This window comes from Trichechus manatus, unplaced genomic scaffold, assembly GCF_000243295.1.
Source record: "Trichechus manatus latirostris isolate Lorelei unplaced genomic scaffold, TriManLat1.0 scaffold00020, whole genome shotgun sequence".
Taxonomy (NCBI): Eukaryota; Metazoa; Chordata; class Mammalia; order Sirenia; family Trichechidae; genus Trichechus; species Trichechus manatus.
The window spans coordinates 21,350,347-21,373,013 of record NW_004443956.1 but is presented as its reverse complement, the minus strand read 5'-3'; the positions used below and the strand labels follow the sequence as shown (position 1 = coordinate 21,373,013).

The following is a 22,667-nucleotide window of genomic DNA, read 5'->3' as shown; positions in this document are numbered from 1 at the left end:
GATTGCTCTGTGGCCTAAGATGTGGTCTATTCTGGAGAACGTTCCATGTGCATTGGAAAAGAATGTGTACTTTGCAGCGGTTGGATGGAGTGTTCTGTATATGTCTATAATGTCAAGTTTGCTGATTGTGCCCTTTAGGTCTTCTGTATCTTTGCTGAGTTTCTTTTTAGGTGTTCTGTCCTTTACTGAGATTGGTGTTTTGAAGTTTCCTACTAGTATTGTAGACCTGTCAGTTTCTCTTATCAGTGCTGTTAGAGTTTGTTTTATGTGTTTTGGAGCCCTGTCGTTGGGTGCATAGATGTTTATTATGGTTATGTCTCCGTGATGGATCATCCCCTTACTCATTATATAGTGTCCTTCTTTGTCTTTTATGATGGATTTTGTTTTAAAATCTATTTTATCTGAGATTAGTATTGCCACTTGTGCTCTTTTTTGGAAGTTGTTTGCTTTATATGTTTTTTCCAACCTTTGATTTTTAATAAATTTACAACTTTTTTTCTAAGGTGTGTTTCTTGTAGACAGCATATTGATGGATCCTATTTTTTTATCCATTCTGTCACTCTCCTTCTCTTTATGGGTGCATTGAGGCCATTTCCATTCAGTGTGGGTATTGATAGATGTGAATTTATTGCTGTCATTTTGTAGTGGTTTTTTTTTGTGTGTGTGTGGTGCATATGTTTTCTTTGTTCCTTTTACTCTCCTGTGCTGAATTCCTTTTGTTTGTGGATTTTTTTTTTCATTTCTTTTGTTTTTGTAGGTTTTGTTTTTACTGATACTTTATGTTTTTCCTCTTTATTATTATGAGTAGGTTTTGTTAACTTTCTTTGTTGTTACCATGAAATTTATTCTTATCTTTTTAAGTTTGAAGCAGTCCATTATTACTTGGTATCACCTTGCTTTCCTCTCCATTAGAAGATTCTATACCTACACCATTTATTCCCTTTTTTATTGTTCTGATGTTGTTGTCATTTACAGATTAACTGCTCTGATTCCCTGTTGTATTTCTTTTTGTTTTGGATAGTCCTTGAGAGTTCATTTCCTAGTTTGGTATCTGACTGGTACTATCCTGCATCCTAGATTCGGCCAGTGAGCTGAAGTTGTTCGTTCTCAGATCGAAGGACTCCCTTTAATAATTCTTGTAAGTTTGTGTGGTTTTTACATATTCCCTTAATTTCTGTTTATCTTGAAATGACCTAATTTCGCCATCATATTTGTACGAGAGTTTTGCAGGAGATATTATTCTTGGCTGGCAATTTTGTTTTCAAGGTTTTATATATGTCATCCCATTGTCTTCTTGCCTGCATGGTTTCTGCTGAATAATCCAAGCTTAATCTTATTGTTTCTCCTCTGTATGTGACTTCTTGTTTTTCTCGAGCTGCTTTTAGGATTCTTAGTGTTTGGTTTTAGCGAGTGTGATTATGATACGCCTTGGTGATTTTGTTTTGGAATCTATCATATATGGGGTTCGTTGAGCTTCTTGGATGGTCAGTTTTTCATCTTTCAAGATATTGGGGAAGTTTTCAGTCAGTAATTCTTCAGTGATCTTCTCTGTGTTTTCTGTTTTCTCCCCCTCTTCTGGAACTCTGATCATTCGAAAATTTTTGCTTTTAATTTTATCCCACTTAATTCTCAGGATCTGTTCGTTTTTCTTTCTTTTTTCTTAGTTTTCCTGAAACAGGGTTGTATCCAAGTGTTTGTCTTCAATTTCGCTTATCGTGTCTTCCACCGTTTCAAACCTGCTCTTCAGCCCTTCTATGACACCGTCCATTTCTGAAATCTTGTTGTTTATCTTTTGGATTTCTAATTGTTGTTTTTGTGTGATTTCTAGTTGTGAATTTATTTTGGCATTTTGTTTCTGCCTTGTTTTCCTGAATTCTTCCTTTTTTTGTCTGTATTTTCCATGAATTTGTCTGCTGTCTATTTTTTCTCATTTTTGTCTGTTTTTTTTCTTCAGCTCTTGTGTAATTCTGAGTATTAGATATTTGAATTCCCTATTAGGTAGTTCTAGTGCCTTTTTTCCTACTGGAAAGTCAGCTGATGTTTTATTTTGGATGCCTTCTGGAACCATCCTGTCCTGCGTTTGTAAACGTTTTGATATTGTCTGCTGTCTTCGGGGCATTCAGTAGTTATGTTTGTCATTTATTGATTGTACATTTGTTTGTTTCATCTTTCTTTTTTGTTTTATTTGGCTATGTCTGAGCAGGCAGGCTGTGTGTTCTTTGTTAGCCCGTCTGTGGGCACGATACTTTTTGCCTCCTTCTCCAATTGGCAGGGTCAGTCGCTGAGATATGGTCAGGTTTAGCTGAAGAGGAGTTGCTGGGATGGGTTGTTTGTGGCACTTACTGTGGCCACCAGGGTGGGCTGGTAATCAGTGCAGGGCAGGTTCTGGTAGGCTGTGCCTGTGCTGCTTGGTGGTGTTATGCTAAGCGGATGGTGCAGGTAAGCAGTATAGAGGGGGGAGATTGTGATATGTGTAGCTAAGATGGGTATGGGAGAGAGGAGAGAAGAACAGGAGACAAAAACATACAAAGAAACAAAAAAGTGCTAGAGGGGCTTGCCGTTGGAGAGATGAGAGACTATGAAATGAAGAAAAACAAAAAGGGGAAGAAGAAGAGTAAAAGAAAAGAATGAATAAATAAAAATTAGAAAGAAAAAAGAACAGCAAAGCTCCCAGGGATCTCACCTGTGTGGCTACGAGGTCTGGGGAAGTTGCTACCAGGTCTTGAAGTACAGCCTGGCTAGAAGGTGTAGAGGTGTCACTCAGCCACAGGTATTTAGGGGACGGGAAGAGAAAGAAGGTATAGAGAAATGAGATATGGAGTAATGAAGAAAGACAGAAAGGGGAAAAAATGGAAAAGAAAACAAAACAAATTAAAAAAAAAAAAAAAGAAGACAAACTCCCAAAAAACAGAAAAACACGAAAAAAGAAATGCTCTCAGGGATCCCGCTGTGCGTCTGTGCAAACTGAGGTGCTAGATCCTAAGCCGTGCAGTGCTGCCAGGCTAGAACTGGCTCCCAAGTTGAGAATAGAAAAAGAAAACAAACAAATAATTCAAAACAGAAACAAAAAGCCCCGGGATCCCACAAGCGTGGTAGCCCAGACGAGGAAACAGTTTCACATTCAAACGGAGTTTCACAGCCTTTTAGGAAGAAGCAAAGATGGCACGCAGAGCCAGGTATTTGAGAACAGGAGGGGGAGTTGGTGAGAGGTAAGGAAGAAATCAAAAGAAGCGGAAAAAAGTAACATGAACAGCCAACAAATGGCACTCGGAGTCAGCCAGTGCAGGTGTGTGGAATCCAAGCAGCTGGTGCCTCCCGGCCAGGAGACTCTGGCTTCAGGAAGCAGAGGAGGCCGAGTGGGGGTGAAGAAGGTTGGGGGGTGGGAAAGCGTATATCACTGGTTACCGGTTGTTCTGTCTCCTGCTGGAAGCTGTGTGAAGCTGCTTTCTCGTACCTCCTGTTCGCTAGTCTCTGAGAGGAGTCCAAGATGGTGGATCCGTGCTGCGTTAGCTGATAGGGGTTCTCTGCATGTATCTCTCCTCGCTCTCTGTTCTCTGTCAGTTTCTTATTCCATTTGGTGCTAGGCTGAGTTCTTTATTTCTTCATATGATGCTTAGGGTTTCAGGATTGCTGTTTTCTCTGTTTGGCTTAGTTTTTTGGATCTTTGCTGTGGAGGGACGGCCTGGTGCTTCTGCCTTGAGTGCCATGTTGCCTGTAAGTCTTTTTTTTCCATTCTTAATATTGGCTATTTATCTCTTCTCCTTTTTTCTTGATTAGTCTTGCCAGAAATTTATCAATTGTTTTCAGTCTTTTCAAAGAACCAATTTTGGCTTCTTGATCCTCTCTTTTATGCTTGCTTTCTAATTCATTAATTTTTTCTCTTTATTGTTTACTTTCTTGTACATTCTTTTGGTTTATTTTGCTGTTCTTTTTCTAACTTTTGAAGTTGTATTTTGTAGCTCATTAATTTCCAGACTTTTTCTAACTGTATTTTGTTAAGGCTTTGCATTTCCTTTTTAAAGTAGTACTTCAGCTTGAACCTATAGGTTTTGATATGTAGTCTTTTCATTTCAGTCCTGTAAAAAATGGTATCCAGTTTCCATTATGATTTCTTCTTTGACCTGAATTGGGGTCTTCCTTCCTTTTTTTGATTTGTTCATTGTCGTATTTATTTATTTTTGGTGATTGAGTTCTAGTATAAATGCACTAGATTCATAAAACATACTTTGTAGGATTTCAGACTTTTGGAATTTGTTTATCTTTGCTTTATGGACCAGAATAGGTTAAAAAAAAAAAAAAAACTTCCCTGCATAGTTGGAGAAAAAAGTTTATCCTGTAGTTATTAAGTCTAGTATTCTCTATAGATCAATTAGACAAGTTTTTAAGTTGTGTTTCTTCAACTAATTTTTTTGATCTGTTCTAGTAGTTACTGAGAAAGGTGTATTAAGATCTTTCACTCCTATTTTAGATTTGCCTATGTTTTGGGCTATTTCATCCATCTTTTGTTATATGTACTTTGAAATTAAGTTATTATATAGAAAGAAATTTAGAACTTAATATCCCCTTGGCAAATTGAACTTTTTATCATTATGATGTGACCCTCATTAACTCTAGTAATACATTTTTTCTCAGAGGCTATTTGACTGATACTAATATAGCGACATCATCTTTGTTTTGTTTCGTATCGACATGTTATTTCATTTTCAATCCTTTAACTTACAACTTTTCTCTATCCTTATGTTTTGGGTCGTTTCTCTTGTAAAAAGAATATTGTAAGAATTTTAAAAAATCTAGTTTGATAATCTTTTTCTTTTAACTGGAGTGTTTGGTCCATTTACATTTAATGTAATTACTGATACATTTGGGTTTATTTTGTGCTGTTTGTCCTGTATCTTGTTTTGAATTGCTTGGTTTATAAGTCTATAAGATATATACCTTGTTTCTAATTTTTTAGTGTTTATTAGGTACCCGGTGAACAGTTATGCAGGTTGTACATAATGTACAACCCTAGGAACTCATTATTCTTACTGTAGATATCATTGGTTACATATATTTATTGCAGTAGATTTTTAGTAGATGATAGTAATATGTCTTGCTTTTAAAAAATTAATTAACTCCAATGATTATCTGATAGATCCAAGATAAATATTTTTAAAAAGGAATGCCTTTTTCTAATTTATAGAAAGGCATCATATGAGTTAGTTGCTGTGTTGACAATTTTTTAGAAATTACATCATGCAAACTTTCTGAGTCTAAAGTTAATTTGTATGTTTACTGTCCTGCTAGACAATGCAAGGACCTTAAAATAATTTAATTCCGTTCACCACCCCCTAGTTAGAAGCTGTTGTTGTTTGTCTATATTTTTAAATCCTGAAAAAATTAATGTTTAATATAGTCAGTGTTCTTTAGATTTACTGATCTGTTTAGATTTACTTACTTGTTTTTCATTGCTTTCTTCATCTACTTCAGACCTTCCATTATGGATAATTTTCTTTCTGTTTGTAGTATGTCCTTTAGATTAATTAAGTTACTTAATAGAAACTCAGTGAGTAATTTTTATTAAGACTTTTTATTGGAGCAAGTTTGTTGATTAGAATGGTAGAGAAAATACACTGAATTGGAATTTGAATTATTTGAGAAGTTTAGTGGAGAGGGAGAAACATCTCATGATTTCTTCTGGAATTAATTAAAACACTTTTCTTTTTTTTTCTTAAAGAGACAGATCTAGATTTGAATACTTGCTTTGCTCCTTCCTAGTTATGTAACTTTGGTACCCATGAACTTGTTCTGTTGTATAAAATAGGGACAGTAAGAAACACATCAGATTTTAGGAGTGACAATTAAACAGGATAAAATATGTATTTTGCCTAGCATAGTGCTGGTTCAGTTTAGGTACTCAGTAACTTTTAGTTTTTTAATTTGCATTTCTTATAACTTGACTTTCCTTTAGTGCTTAGGTTTCAAAGATAACTCTGGTTCTTAACATTTAAGGAGTATTCATTTTAGCTTTAGCCACCTGTGGATTCCCTGGGGCAGGCATTATCTTCTTTCCTTCTGGTGTAATAGTATATCCTGAACCTCCTGGGTCAAAACTCAGAGATATAAGTAGAATCGCCCTTGATATTTGAGAGTTTGAGGAGCTGCCTCCAGGAGTACCTCCTGGAGTACTGTTATTACAAAATAACAATAATTATTTGAGACTGTAAATGGGAATCCAGTTATTAAAGTATAAATTGCTAACCAGGAAATGTGATGTACTTCCATGAAGAACATTGTAAAACTTTACTGACTTGAATAAATGGAGAAATAAATCCTGTTCTTGGATGGGAAAACTCAATAATTTAAAGATGTAATTTTTTTCTATGTCCTTTACACATTTAATTTTCATGAACATCATCTTAAAGGATTTTTTTTTTTTTGTATTTACATTAAATGAGTCTGAAGTTTATCTGGTAAAATAAATAGGTTAAGACTAACCCAGAAATTGTTGAAAAAGTAGAATGGGAGGGCTAACGATTCAAATATTAAAACTAGAAAGGAATAGTAATTGAAAGGACTGGAACGTATTAGAGAGCCTAGAAGAAAGTGTATGATACATAAAGAAAGTAAAAGGTCATTAAAAAGACAAGAAACAAGGAAAAGACCAAAATGAATGTCAGAAGAGACTCTGAAACTTGGTCTTAAATGCAGAGTAGCTAAAGCAAATGGAAGCAATGATGAAGTAAAAGAGCTAAATAGAAGCTTTCAAAGGACGGCTCTAGAAGACAAGGTAAAATGATAAAATGTGCATTGAATCGGCTCTAGCTCATGGTAGCCTTATGTTATAACAGATCAAAACATTGCCCGGTACTGCGCCATCTTCATGATCGTTGGTATGCTTGAGTTCATTGTTGCAGCCACTCTGTATTTTGAGTACCTTCCAATGTAGAGGGCTCATCTTTCAGCACTATATCAAACAATATTCTAAGGCACACAATTTTAACATATGCTGCAAAGGGTTACTATCCTTATTAAATATAGTCTTTATCATCAATGAGAAATTTTAAAAGAAGTGTTAAAATGGGCAAAAGGTGTAAACTGGTAAATTTACAGAAGAATTAGAAATAGTTAGAATTGGAAATGGTTAAGATTGTAGGCTCTGGAATCAGACTGTTGAGGCTTAAATCCTGAGTTTATCACTTATTAGAAATGTGACATGGGTAAGTTACTGATATCTGTGTGCCTCAGATTTCTCACCTGAAAAGTGAAAATAAGGATAGTACATAATGTCAAAAACTGTGAAGGGTCTATAATTTTACACTGCTTAAAAGTGAACAAGCTAGCCTATTACAGTTTCATGGATACTGACAGAAAATGTGAGACTCCTGGATCAGAGACAGGACTTTATTAAGCACATGCTCCCCAAATCCCATGGGGCTTAGATGATGTCTCTACATGCAGTGAGTGTGTCACAGGAGAGGAACACTGAATTTGGAGGATTCACCACTTTTATAGCAAGTGGAAGCAAACCCTCCTCTCTAGGGGGAGATGTTATCTCATCCTTCCAGGTTGCTCACTGCAAATACAAACTTGAGAAGTGGCCAGGTTAATAGTCAGGACCTTGCAGTCTTGGCATAACCAGCAAGAATGTGTAGGGCCAGTCAGGGCTCATGGCAGATTGTATCTCTAACACTTACCTGATACAGTTGTTGTAAGGTTAAAATAATCTACATAAAAAGTAGTCTATGGAACATAGTCAGTACTCTAAATTTGGCTACAATTTTAATAGGTATATGAAAAAGTTCATTTTCACTGTTAATCAAAGAAATGCAAGTTAAAACAGTATAAGACATTTTCCGTCCATCTAATGACAATTAAAAAAAAAAAAAGATTTGGCTCTTTGATGCTCTAATGTTTATGAAATTACTGTAACTTTTCCGGATGGCAGTTTGCCATGTCTTTGGTTCGGTTCTTCTAAAAGAAGACTCAGATTTGCGTCCAAGTAATTTATCTGGGAGGTGATCTCAGGAAGCACTAGTAGGGGTGCTTCATCTGCTATTCAGTCTCTGCACAGATTTAATCCAGAGGAGCTATTCTGTGACTTCTTTGTAGGTGATTCTGTTTCACTATTAATTTTAAATTCAGTTTTTGGCTAATATGGTAAAAATTAGTTTAATCTTTTTTTTTTTGAAAACACAAAGTGTGAGATCATAAGGGGTAGTGGGTTTTTTTTTTTTTCCTTTTAACAATAAGTAGTTTGGAATGATCTATCCCTTAGTCTTAGTAAGATCTCTAAATGTGCCCCCACATTTTTTTTTAAAGTGATAGGAATTTTGTTATTATGAAATACCAATTAAATTAGTGTTAACATTCCATACTGTGGTAACTCACAATAGAAAATAATCATTACTTTTAAGAGGCTGTTCAAATTACATTTAATTACTTCTGTGCTTATCTTCTGGGTTTTACTGGCAGTTCGTCTAAAGATGAGTTTTTTTTTTTTTAATTGTACTTTAGGTGAAGGTTTACAGAACAAATAGTTTCTCATTAAACAGTCAGTACACATATTGTTTTATGACATTGGTTAACAACCCCATGACATGTCAACCCTCTCCCTTCTCGATGTTGGAGGACCCTTATTTTTTTTTGGTGAAAATATACATAGCCAAGGATACACCATTCCAAAAGTTTCTACATGTACAATTCAGTGACATCGATTATGTTCTTCGAGTTGTGCTGCTATTCTCACTTTAGATGAAGGTTTACAGGACAAAATAATTTCTCATTAAACAAGGCAAGCGTTTCTTGACCTTGACACTGTTGACATTTGGGGCTAGATAATTCTTTGTTGTTGGGGCCAGGCCTGTGTATGGTAAGATGTTTAACAGCATCTCTGGTCTTTTCCCATCAGATGTCAGTAGCAGAACCTCCCCCCCATACTCCAATTGTGGCAACCAAAAATGTCCCCTGACATTGCCAAATGTCTCCTGGAGGCACAGTCACCCCCAGTTGAGAACCACAGGTCTAAGAAATGTATGCTAAATATGAAAAAAAGCAATTAGGTAAAAATTTTATTATTTGGTGCTTATTTTTTCAAATAATGTAATTTTTCAAGTGTAGGAATGGAAATAAATCTCTAGAGAGTTACTTTAAAATTACTGTGTCAAAGTTATACATGTACATGGTAAATCAAATAGAACAGAAGAACTTAAGGAAAGTAGGCCTCCCTTCCAACTCCCTTGCATAATGTAACGTATTATTTTTCTTTGTAGTATAGTTTTCCTTAGTTACTTTTATAATACTATGTAATACTTTTTGGCTTATCAACATTTAACAATATATATTTTGACTTCCCAATACAAACTTATGTACTGAATTGTGTCCCCTCAAAATATGTATTAAAGGCCTGGCCCCTGTACCTGTGGATGTGTTCCTGTTTGGAAATACGATTTTTGTTGTTGTTGTATTAATGAGGTCATACCAGAGTAGGATGGGTCCTAATCCTAATCACTTATGAGTTATAAAAAGAGCAAAGTAGACACAGAGGCACACACAGAGGGAAAACAAATGCCAAGGAACTCCCATGGCTACTGACAAAGAAGGAACTTCCCCTAGAACTGATTCCTTGACTTAGGCTTCTAGCCTCCAGAACTGTGAGAAAATATATTTTTGTTCTTTAAAGCCACCCATTGGTGGTATTTCTGTTACAGCAACAGCAAATCAAAACAAGGTTTTAGCTACTGTCTTTCTGACAGTGAGGATTTGCCTTCAGTATGGATTACACCTGGACGTAAAGAAAACGAAAATCCTCACAACTGTACTGGTAACATGATAAATGAAAAAGAAATTGGAGATGTCCATGATATCATTCTATTTGGGTCAACAGTCAACATCCATGGAAGCAGCAGTCAAGAAATCAAACAACACATTGCGTTGGGCAAACCTGTGGCAAAAGACCTCTTTAAAGTTTTAAAGAGCAAAGATGTCACTTTGATGACTAAGGTATGCCTGACCCAAGCCATGGTCTTTTCAGTCACTTAATATGCATGTGAAAGCTGGACAATGAAAAAGGAAGACAGAAGATGGATTGATGCATCTGAACTGTGGTGTTGGCAAAGAGTATTGAATATAGCATGGACTGCTAGAAGAATGAATAAATCAGTCTTAAAAGAAATACAACCAGAATGCTTCTTAGAAGCAAGGATGGCGAGACTTTGGTTCACTTACTTTGACACATCATCAGAAAGGACGTCATGTTTGGCAAAGTGGAGGGTCAGTGAAAATGAGGGAAACCCTCAATTTGATAGATTGACAAAATAGCCACAGTGATGGACTCAAACATACTAATGATCTGAAGATGGCAAATTACTGGTCAGTGTTTCGTTTGATGATATGTAAGGTTGTTGTGAGTGAAAACTAACTTGACACCTTCTAACAACAAGAAGTGAGTTTTTACACTACTGATTTCTCCCACTCCACTGGTGTTTATTGTTATATTATCATTGTTTGTTATTCTCTTGAGTACCATTCTAATACATGAACTTAAATCTTTATTTCTTCTTCTATTGATTTATTCCCAGAAGTATAACTGATGGAAAGTTTGTTTTTGAGTTCTCAAGTGGTAGCTGATGCTATTGTTGTTATTACTATTATTGTTAGCAGTAGTAATGATAACCTATTTCTCTAACAACAGAGGAATGGTTCTTTTCAGGTTTTCACTATTTCAGATACTGCTAGAAAGAAAGGGTTAACACATGTAGCTTTCTTCTTCCTGTAGTTATTGTAATGTAAATTCCCAGTAGGATTTATAGTAGGATTTAGAATAGGATTATTGAATCAGAGTATATAAATACACTGTCATATTGATTTTCAGCAGGTTATTGGAATCAGTTTTATTTTATTCATATTGAAAATAACATTTTCCACAATTACATAAATAAAAATCCTGTTGTTAAAAATTGAATTCATTCAGTGAAGTATAAGGAAGAAAGTAAAAGGGTGAAATGATCTGAAATCCCACCACTCTGAAATAAGCACCATTCTTTCATACTTCTATGTATATTTACGTAAATTAAATAATTTTTTATTAGTCAGATAATATGTTTAATACAATTGCGACTCATAGTGACTCTATAGGACAGAGTAGAACTGCCCCATGGGGTTTCCAAGGCTGTATATCTTTACGGAAGCAGACTGCCACATCTTTCTCCCACAGAGTGGCTTGTAGGTTCAAACTGCTGACCTTGTGGTTAGCAGCCAAGTGCTTTAACCACTGCTCCACCAGGGGTCTTATGGCATGTGTAGTGGGCTACATAAGGCTCAGCTGCTGTAAGAAAAAGATTCAACGATAGTTCATTCAGGGACCCAGGTTCCTGAATTTATCCATCCCAAGGACTTTGCAGTTTTCTGCTTAGTCGAAACTGGGTCATCCCACTGTGAAGAGCGAGGAAAAAGTGGAAGAGGCACGACCATGGTTTTAGGCTTAGCTGAAGTGGCACATGTCATTTTTGCACACATTTTATTGACAAGCACTTAGCCACATGACCACACCTAATTAAAAGGGATTGTGGTGGTGCTGAGTGAGAAATGTAGTTTAGTCAAAGGAGAAAATGGACATTACCACATTTTAGTCAGTCCTTCTCCTATTGATGAACAATCACTTTGTTTTCATCTGTTTTGACATTTAAGAAGAATCTGCACCGTCTGTATAATTTCTTTACCTAGAGGCACTTTCGTTTCTATAGTTTAAATCCCAGGTGTGAAATTTCTAGGTCAAAAGATATGTGGATTTTTAATGTTAATGGATATCACTGTTGGATTTTCAAAATTACTGTAACAATTCACATTTTCACTGCTAATATATGAGTATCTTTTCCTCACATCCCCTCAAGCAGTAGGTGCTACCATTATTTAATATTTTTGCCAAGCCGATGAGTGAGAAATAGTATTTCGTTATTACTTTAATTTTCGTTTCCCTAATTATGTTAGTTTAGGATTTACACTTCTGTAGATTACTTACTCATCCCCTTTCCCTATTTTTCTCTTTGTGTTTTTGGGTTTTTTTATATTAGTTGGTAGATATTTTTGTTTATTGTAATTATTAACCCATTATTTATCATATGCCTTTTCAGTGTTTTTTATCTGTTATTTGTCTTTTGATTTTGTTTACACTGTCTTTTGCAGTACAAATGTTTTAAATTTCTTTTGTAATTGAATCAATTAAATGTGTCTTTTTCTTTGGAGTCCCTGGGTGGTGTAAATGATTAATGAGCTCAGCTGCTAACCGAAAGGTCGGAAGTTTGAGTCTGTTCAGGTGCCTTGGAAGAAAGATCTGGCAATCTACTTTCAAAAAATCAGCCGTTGAAAACTCTGTGGAGCACAGTTCTGCTCTGACACACATGGGGTCACCGTGAATCAGAATTGACTTGATGCCAGCTGGTTTTAAGGATATCTATTACTTTATAGCTTCTAAGGTTCCTGGTTTGGTTAAAAAGGCCTTTTTGGTCTCTGCCAGTACCGGCTGCTGTCAAGTCGATCCTGACTCATGGCGATGCCACGTGTTGTGGAGTAGAGCTTCTCTCTGTAAGGTTTTTAAGGCCGTGACCTTCCGGAAGCAGATCGCCAGGGTCCTTTCCTGAGGTGCCTCTGGGTGGGTTTGAACTGCCAAACTTTCAGTTAGTAGTTGAGCATTTAACACTTTGTGTCACCTGGGGACCCCTTTTGATTTCTAGGCTATGTATATTTTCTTCCTTCGTGTCTTCTAACATTTTGTTTCTTTTTTTACATTTAAGTCTTGAATCCATTTGGGACTTATTTTCATATATGTTATGATGTAGTTCAATTTCATACCTTTTCCCAGAGGGTTGAGAGGTTAGGCCAACACAGTTTATTAAATAAATCATCTTTGCCATTGAAAATACCAGTGTTGTATATTAAAATCCCAAGTATATCTAGGACATATTTCTGACTCTGTTCTATTCCTTTGATGTTTCTGTCAATTCCTATAACAATATGTACTTTTAATAATTATTTTATAGTTGCTCTCTGGTAAGGCGCGTCTCATTTATTGTAATTTTCTAGGCTAGTCTCAGGCACCATTCTGTATTGAGGCAAAAATTCTTTCATATGAACCTTAAGATCATCTTTATTCAATTCCAAATAAAACTGTGCAGTTGCATTAAGAGTATTTATTAATTTTGGGAGAGTTGACATTTTCATGAAATTTTGTCTTTCCTTCTAGGAATGTGGAATATCTTTTCATTTGTCTAGATCATGCTTTATGTCCTTAAGTGCTTGAGAGGGTTATCCAAAATATTTTATTGTTCTTTTTATGAACCGGCTTTTGGATTTATCTTTGCTTCTTTTATCTTTCGTTAATTTCAACTTTTATTTTATTACTTGTATCCTACTTTGAATTGATTAATTTTAATATTTTTCTAGTTTCATAGGAAATTACCTTTAAAAACAAGTTCTTTTGTTTGTAATCTTTAATAGTAAGGGTGCCATTTAAGACTATACATTTTTCTTTGAGTAAAGTTTTAGCTTTGATTCTAAAATTTAGATACAAAATGGTCTGTTTTTAATTGCTTTTAGGCCTCATTTCCTCTTTAATTCAGGAGTAGAAGGTAGCCTGTGCTGAACCTCTCTCTGAAACCTCATGTGAGTGAGTGCATCTCATTGGTGTAATCAAATTTACATTCAGAACCATAGCTGCAAGAGGGTGTAGGAAATGTAATTTTGGGATTCTGACCCCTATGGAAGGTACAAAAAAGGGTGGAAAGAGATCCTGACTGCCAGCATGAGAACCATGGATTCCTAATTGTGGGTTAAAACCATGGGAGCAGTGCAGATGTGGTTACCTATGAAGAGCTTGTGGAATGAGGATAGAGCAGGGATGTGGGGGTGGGGGCTCAGCCAGGAAATCCCAGAGAATAATAGTGTTTAAAGTCTGGCAGGAAGAGAGAAGGCAGTGAAGGGGACTGGGATAACAATCAGCGAAGGACAAAGATTGCTGACACAGCAGCTAAGGGAAGCAGACTCTATTAGTTGCTGCTTAGAGGTCAGGTAAAATCATGAAGAGTGTTGATTTGTCAGATCATTTTTGACCACTGCCAGAGCACCGTCATTTGGTGATGGGCATGGCAGTCAGATTAGTGGTTGGAGAGTGAAAGCATGAGTGTTGAAAAAGTGGAAGTCTGAGAAGATAGACTATTATTTTGAAGAGCTTGGCTGTAAAGGGGAGGAGAGATAGTAGGATATTTGTTAGAATCATCAACCTCTGATATATTCTGGGGACTCTACCTGCATCTGCCTCAGCATCTAAGAATCAGCATCATCAGGCCTCCAGCATTGCTTACATTTTCAGTTTGGGCTTACGTGGAACTTTAAAGACCATTCAGTCTCACCTTGCCTCTTATTTCTGTTGTTTTTCTCTACTGCATTTATTCTCCCACTGTCTTATATGGTTTACACATCTTCTCTGTTCCAACTTCACATATATAACTCTCATTTGATGAACTTGGTTCTGTTTCACTGAGAAAACAGAAGCCACCAAAAGAGAATGTGTTTATGCTTCCACCACGTTTTCTTACGTACCTGCAACTGAACTCAAATACTCTGTCTTCTGCTGGTCTGTCTCCACCCACACCCCTTCTCCTCCCCTTTTTTATTGTAGATAAACTTTATTTAAGGCTAGCCCCTCAATTTGAGCACGTTGCTTTAGCAGTTCTCTCTTGTATCAAGAATTTTTCTCTCTGCCGGATTATTTATATAACCAACTGAAACCTTTCTCATCTTAAACATTCCCTTTCAAATTTCTTTTGTTCCCCTTTATAGTAACACTATTGGGAAGAATTGTCTACTGACATTTTTGTTTCCAATTCTTCTCTCTTTATCCACTTTAATCAGAGTTTTGCCTCCACTATTGCAGGGGAAAAAAAAAAAACCCTTGTCAAGGTCACCAGTGACCTCTGTGTTGCTAAATCCAGTTGTCAGTTCTCAGTCCTCATCTTACTTGGCCTGTCAGCAGCATTTGACACTGTTGATCATTCCTGTTTCCTAGATAAACTTTTCTTCGCTTGGCTTCCAAGACATCCCCGTCTCTGTTTGCCTCCTACCTTGCTAGCTGCTTCTTCTTAGTCAGCTTTTGCTGATTCCTTCTTATCAAGTTGACTTCTAAATATGTGACTTCTCTTCTCTGGCTACACTCACTCCCTAGGATGGTGACCTCATCTAGTCTCATGGCTTTTAAGTACCATCTATCCGCTGATAATTCCTTTTTTTTTTTTTTTGACATTTATAGTCTGGCCCTTTCTGTTGAACTGTGTTTAACTACCTATCCAACCTCTCTACCTGAGTGAGTAATATATATTTTAAATTTAACAGTCTGAAACTGTACTTATTTCTCCCCCAAAACTACTCTCATAATCTTTCCCAACTCAGTAAATGGCAGCTACATCTTTCCACTCGCTCAGGCTGAGAACCTAGCAAGTTCTGCCAGGTCTGCTTTCAAAACATCCAGAACTTGATCACTTCTTAACACCTCCACTACACAGATCTAGGTTCTCTCTCTTCTGGATTATTGCATTAACCTCTCAGCTGGTCTCCTTGCTTCTGTCCTTGCCTGTTCCTAATTTATTTTCCACACGGCAACTAGAGTGAACCTTTTGGAATAAGTCAGATCATATCACTCCTCTGCTCAAAAAAATTCCGATCTCACTCAGGGTGAAAACCAACACTTCACCATGTGTAATAACCAACACTTATTATAAAGTCATGTGTTATCTGGGAACCCCTTTCGTACCAACCTTCTCTCTTCTTTTTCCCATCCTTGTTTGAACCTCTAGAGTTATTCCTGCCTCCGTCCCTTGGCAGTTACACTGTTCTCTCTGCCTGGAGTACTCATCTCCCAGATATTTGTGTGTCTTGCTCTCTTTTTCTCCCTCAGCTCTTTCTTAAATGTTACATTATTAGCAAGGCCTTCACTCATCTCTACTGGCAGTCCCTATTCCCCTGACTCTGCAGTAATCATCCTCTGAAATGCTGTATATTATTTATTTATCATCCTCATCTTCCACTAGAGTGTAAGCTCCAGGAGGCGGGAAGTTTGTAGTTCATTGCTATATCCCCAGTTCTTAGAATAAACAACAAAAAAAAATCCAGTTGCCATTAAGTCGATTCCGACTCATGGCGACCTCACGTATTTCAGAATGGAACTGCTCTCCATAGGGTTTTCAGTGGCTGGGGTCTTTTGGAAATAGATTGTCAGGTCTTTCTTTTCAGGCTCCTCTGGTAGATTCAAATGGTCAGCCTTTCGATTAGTAGCTTGACGCTTTACCATTTGCGCCACCCAGGGACTCCAGTTCTAGTATAAACCCAAAAAAACCAAACCCGTTGCCACCAAGTCGATTCTGACTCATAGCAACCCTATAGGACAGAGTTGAACTGCCCCATAGAGTTTCCAGGGAGCAGCTGGTGGATTCAAACTGCTGACCTTTTGGTTAGCAGCCGAGCTCTTAACCACTGCACCACCAAGGCTGCCCGTTCTAGTATAGTACCTAGTATATAGTAAGCCCACAATAAATAATTGTTTGATGAATGGATTCCAGTCAGCCTCAGCCTCTGCCATAAATATTAATTCCCTTAGTCATTAGCCTCATAATTCACTGTGTTTCTGCTCAATTGCTCTTCTTTCCATGGTTTTTCTAGCCCTACTCAGACTTTCATTCCATTGTAAACAATTGCCCCCTTCTCTTCGTCGCTTCTTAGAAGACTCCCTCCATTTACATTTCTTTACCAAAATCTGCTTTTTCTTTCTGATCAACCTCCCACACTCCGAAGGATATTGGGAGGTGGTGGTGGTGGTAACATTCTCTTATCTCCCCAGTGTTACTAACAGAGCCCTCTGCTTCCAGCAGCAGGCAGTCTTTGATGCTCTAGACTTTTGCTCCTTTTGGTTACTGTCATTTTTGTCTCTTATCACTCGTCCATGCTTATTGGGAAAACTTGACACATGGCTCAGAGTCTTCCTCTCTAAGTTTGTCACTTCCTAGATGACTTCATTGTATGTGGCGTGACTACCACCTAGGTCCATAGTCCATTCTTGTAGTCATATGACCATCAACTCTTCTTCAGAAATCCACACATAAGGATGCTCCCTAGACTTTATCATCACTGGAATGAGTTCATTTTAGAGTCATCAAAAAAAAAAAATTTTTTTTTTTTTAACCACAGCCCACCAGGCCTAGTAAAACTTTATTTCTAATACACTTAGTCTTTGACTGTAATGAGATCTCCCGTTCCTTGACCCGTACTTTTTTTGCCAGTCTATCATCCCTCAGATATCTGACAGAATTAAGTGAAATTTAATTTTAATTAAAAATTAAAAATGAAGTATCTCGTTCAACTGCTGTTTACTTTGATATATGGTATATTTATTGAATAATTCTCTCCCCTGCCCCACATTGATTTGTGATGCCTTTTGCATGTTAAATTTTTGTATAATAGAATCTGCTTTTATTGATCTGTCAATTTTTGGTGCCAGCATAACTCTTTAAATGTTATTGAAGCTTTAAACTATATTTTGACCTTCCATTGACATTATTTTTCAGAACTGTGTATGATGGTCTGTTCTTTACACTTTTAGATGCTTTTAAAAAAAACACATTTGGTCAAGTTTTGAAAAACTCCACTGGGGATTTTTTTTCTGGAGTGATATTAAAGTCGGCTAATTGACTAGTTCACCATCCAGGGACCCCTACCAAACCTGTTGCCATCAGGTTGATTCCGACTCATAGCGACCCTATAGGACAGAGTAGAACTTCTCCATAGAGTTTCCAGGGAGTGCCTGGGGGATTCAAACAGCGGACCTCTTGGTTAACAGATGTAGCTCTTAACCAGTACACCATCAGGGTTTCCTCCAGGGACCCCTAGTTCACAAAGATTTTATGAAAACTTCATATTAACAAATGTCTAAAATTTTTACTTAATAGTTTAAATTCTTTTTTTCTGTAAATACCAAAGATGTATACTGCTATTACTTTATTATTTTTTTCAACCACTATTACTTTAAAAAGATTGATACGCAAAAAATGTGAATGATCTGTTAAACTTGTTTTGTTTCAGATATGTTTTCTTCTTTTTGCCGTTCTCTACATTGTTTCCTACTTCATCATCACAAGATACAAGAGAAAGTCAGGCAAGTAGAAACATTTCAATTAAAACTTTTATTATAATGGCAAATGGTATGTGGGGTGTATTGATACAGTTCAGTGTGCTAGTATGCTAAATATGCTGGTGATTGAAATAAGCAGTTGCCTGGTACTGAGAGCACTAAAAATAACCTTTAGGGAATTTGACTACTTTTAGAGTAATCCTCTTAGACCAGAGCCCTTGTTTATCACAGTTCTTATGTCCAACTAAGAACAAAAACCAAAAAACCCACTGCCATCAAGATGATTCCGACTGATAGCAACCCTGTAGAGTTTCCAAGGCTGTAAATCTTTAGGGAAGCAGACTGCCACATCTTTCTCCTGCAGAGCCGCTGGTGGTTTCAAACTACTGACCTTTTGGTTAGCAGTCGAGTGCTTTAACCACTGCACAACCAGGGCTCCTTAAATAGTCCTGGGTTATTTAGTATCTGGAAAATTCCAGAATTTATGAGCCTATTTGGTTCCTTGTGACTGACTCTGACTTTGAACATTCTACTTATCTATCTCCCTCCCCTTTCCCAAGGTCCCTTCCCTGACTGCTAGATTGTTTTCTTTCTCTAAAGGAATGTAGAATTTAGTCTGCACAATACCATTTAGTATTCAACTATATATTATCTTGTAGTATCTTTATATTATTTTATATATATCCTTATCTACAAGAGGAACTGCTAGATTTTTATTCTTTTTTAAAAAGGAACTTTGTGCTCATTCACAGATTTCTTGATCAGAGTTTCATGGCTACTTTCTGTTAAGTCTCAGCTACTGATACGTACAGTTTTCCACCCGTGATGCTGGGCTAGTAGATGCCATATGAATACTTCTGGATTCCAATTATTAAGAATTCTTTGATATTATTGTTATCATATTAAACTTGTCAGATTTTTGAGAGAACTAAGAAATAATGCTTGCTCTGGTGCATTGATTTATGACTGTTATGGTGAGGCTGTGACCTCTGTGAAATACTCCTTGGATTATATAATCTCTTAGAATTTTGAAGACCTACAGACCTAAGACAGTATCTTACCTATTTTAAAAGATGTTTGGGCATCAGGTTTCATAGATTATGAGCACAGATGCTTGGTCATTTCTTCTCTCATTACAGGGAATAAGCGATTATGATAATTTTTTTATGAAATGAAAAAGATAGTTTTAATTTTACCGCAATTCCAAATGATTTCCCTAGGCATTTGTAGGAATATAACAATGGCATTGATTTTGATTAACAAATAAATTTATTGCATTTGGTAAAACTTTTCTTGTTTTAATGTGATCTTTTTACCCCCCTGAGGAGTCTATAAAGTTCTTAAAAGAAATGTCATTATCTAACTATTAATCCAGAATAGTTTATAATCTAGTGCTAATTTTCAGATTAAAGCTGGTAGATCCTATAGGCATTGAGAAAGGGAGAAAATTAGTGTCACTGAAGAGAATTTAATGAAAAGGTGAGACCTAAACTGAATCCAGAAGAATGGCAAGATTAAATAGATGGGGTAAAGGGGTGAGAGAAGCAGAGCGTTTCCAGTGTGGTAGAGTTTGGCCAAAGGAATACAGGTAGAGATGAGCTTGTTGGAAGGAATGCTAGAAGGAAACCATAGATTTTGTATTGGGAAGAAGTATGAAATAAGGTTGGATGATGGGCAACACACTAGACTAAAGTATTTTAATTCGTTAGATAATTGTGCATCACTTTAGGTTTCTAAGCTGGTGTGAGTGTGTATGTGAGAGAGACACACAGACACAGACAGAGAGAGAGAGGGATAGAGACAGGATGTGTGTGTGTGTGGGGGGGAGAAAGATGAATGAAGGAATGGATAGATATAAATGCATTGTTTTAGGGAAAATTAAGGGATGATGAGCAGGAAAACTGGAGATTTATTAGATGATTTTTAGAGTAATCCAGGGGTTAGTGATGAGGACCTTGGACCCAGTTGATAGAGTATTGAGAATAGAATTGAGATGGATATGGAAATATTAAAATAGTCATCAAAGTTCGGCAGCTGATTGGATGTGGGCAACCACTGTAACAAAAATTAATTATGATTTTTTTTTTTGTAGTCCCTTTGGTTGTAAAAATATTTTAGGCAGCCTGTAATTAAGAATGGAAACTGTGCTAAGAGAATGGACCCATATATGCCAGTGACAGCAGTTGAGCTTTCAGAAAAGTAGGGTAAAGGGAGAATTTCAGAGCCTTAGGGACAGAGCCTTTGAGGACAACCACAGTTAGATATATGAAGAAAAGGAAGGGCAGGAGTGTTTTACAGTATTCTTTCAATTGGGTCATAGTCTCTTTTGGCTGGTAAGTTTCTGTGGGAGGACAAAAGATGGCTAACAGGCATAAAGACAGAGAGATGGGGAGGGCAAGCGATCACCATCTGCCGCTTAAAAAAGAGATATAAAACTTAAAGACTGTAACTTAAATAATAATTATTAATTATTGAAGAATGGTATCCAAGGTATAAAAATTAGGATAGTCCGTCCAAGAGAATCCTAGTTATTACCATTACTAATGATAATGTCTAATTATAGAAAATTAGATGAATTTTAAGATTCTGAGTTTTAATTTTATATAGTAAATTTTTTTGTTGGCTGTTTGATGAATCTAAAAATTCCATTAATTAGGAATTTTACTTACATTGCATAAACTTAATAGTGATCCTAAGTGATACTAAGATTTTATTTTCTTGAGGATTAAATATTTGGGACATTTTAATCTCTGTATGGTAGTTTTGTTAATCAGGATTTTTGATTAACCAAAACGTTCCATTTTCTAACCATACACTATACTACCTTGTTTAAATAGATTTATATTTGAATCTGTGCTGAAATAAACCCAGTGCTTTTTGTAAATTGTTTCTAGAAAATAATTGCTCCTTTAAGTTTGTATTTGTCTTCGTATTATTTAGTAAGTTAGTGAAGCATTTTCTAATATGTGTTTTTACAGATGAACAAGAAGATGAAGATGCCATAGTCAACAAGATCTCGTATGTATTTTAAAGTTCACTTATTCTGTTTCTAATTCTAAAGTCATAAATTCTCAAAATTTAATCTAGCTTTTGGGCAGAAATATGGAAAAACCTCGCCTAAGGTATTACAACACTTTTATCAATATTAATCCTATTCTTGGAAAGCATATATAAACAAATATGTATGAATAGTTGTGAATTGATTATTTCTTGTTAAAATTTGCTTACTTAAGGAGCTGACAGATTTTATCTTCAAAGTATTTAATGAGGAAATGGGCTTAAGTTTGGGAAACTCACTGGGCTGTAGAAAGACACTCTTGGCTATTTGGAAGGTCTACTGAGTAAGATTGTGGTGGTCTTAAAACAAGGAACAGACATCTGTTCTGGTTAACTGAGCATTTACCTACTGTGAACAGGGAGATGGACCCTAGTTGTCCTTTTAAGTTCCTTATAGCTCTTTCTGCTTATGTATACTTAGGATGTATGATGGAAACATCCTTTAATTTTTTTTTTTTTTTGAGGTATACTGGATGTAAGCAGTGAATTCCTTTTTTGTCAGATTTTGCTTGATTAAAATTTGAAATTATACAGATATACCTACATAGAAGAGTATCTGTATTCCTGGATTTTAAATTTTTTTAATTGATACTTAAAAAATTTTTGAAATAATGACAAAGTTATAGATATTTTGGAGTATAATACAAAGAACTTTTTTTCCTGAACCATTTGAGAACTTGAGAGGGGACAGGGAAGAGGAAGTAAGAAAAGGGGAGGAGGGAAAAGGAGAGAAAGAGATTATATACATACACTTACATACACATACACACACACATAAAAATTAATACTTTCACATCCACTACAATGCAATATTATTCAGCCATTAAAAAGAATGAAGTCCTGATACATGCTATAACATGGATGAACCTTGACAACATTATGCTAAATGAAATAAGCCAGATACAGAAATCTCCAAAACAAGTAAATCCATAGAGATAGAAAGCAGATTGGTGGTTACTAGGGACTCGGGGAGGAGGGAATGGGGAGTAACTGATTAATGGGTACAGCATTTTATTTTGGGGCGATGAAAATGTTTCAGAACTAGGTAGAGGTGGTGATTGCACAACACTTTGAATGTACTAAATGCCACTGAATTGTTTACTTTAAAATAGTTTGTTATGTGAATTTCACCTCAATTTAAAAAAAAAAAAAAACCTTTTAACTAGTAAATGACTCAGGCTTAATTTGATTCATAACTGAAAAATGAATATAAATGGACCCTTTTTTTTAGATTTTATAATTGATGTTACTTTAAATGCCCTAGGGAAGTTGGGTAAGAGACAATTGTAACTTCATACTGGAAACTCTTATTCTACGAGTTTAAAACTTAGGCTCAAAACTTGATGTTTCAATTTATAAGATTAGAGGTTTGGTTTTAATTCTAGCACCATGGTATTTGTGAAAATTCTTAAATTACTGCTCCTGTAAAAACAGAATAATTTACTTACCTCAAGAAGCT

The 22,667-nt window shown here is 36.1% G+C and overlaps 1 protein-coding gene across 1 annotated transcript in view; it reads left to right on the top strand.

Moving 5' to 3' along the window:
* Positions 1-22,667, top strand: part of LMBR1 (limb development membrane protein 1) — a 243,155-nt gene that overhangs the window by 18,551 nt on the left and 201,937 nt on the right. Inside the window, 2 exon segments of the mRNA XM_023727978.1 lie at positions 18,103-18,175; positions 21,130-21,169. Coding sequence (XP_023583746.1) covers positions 18,103-18,175; positions 21,130-21,169 — 113 coding nt within the window.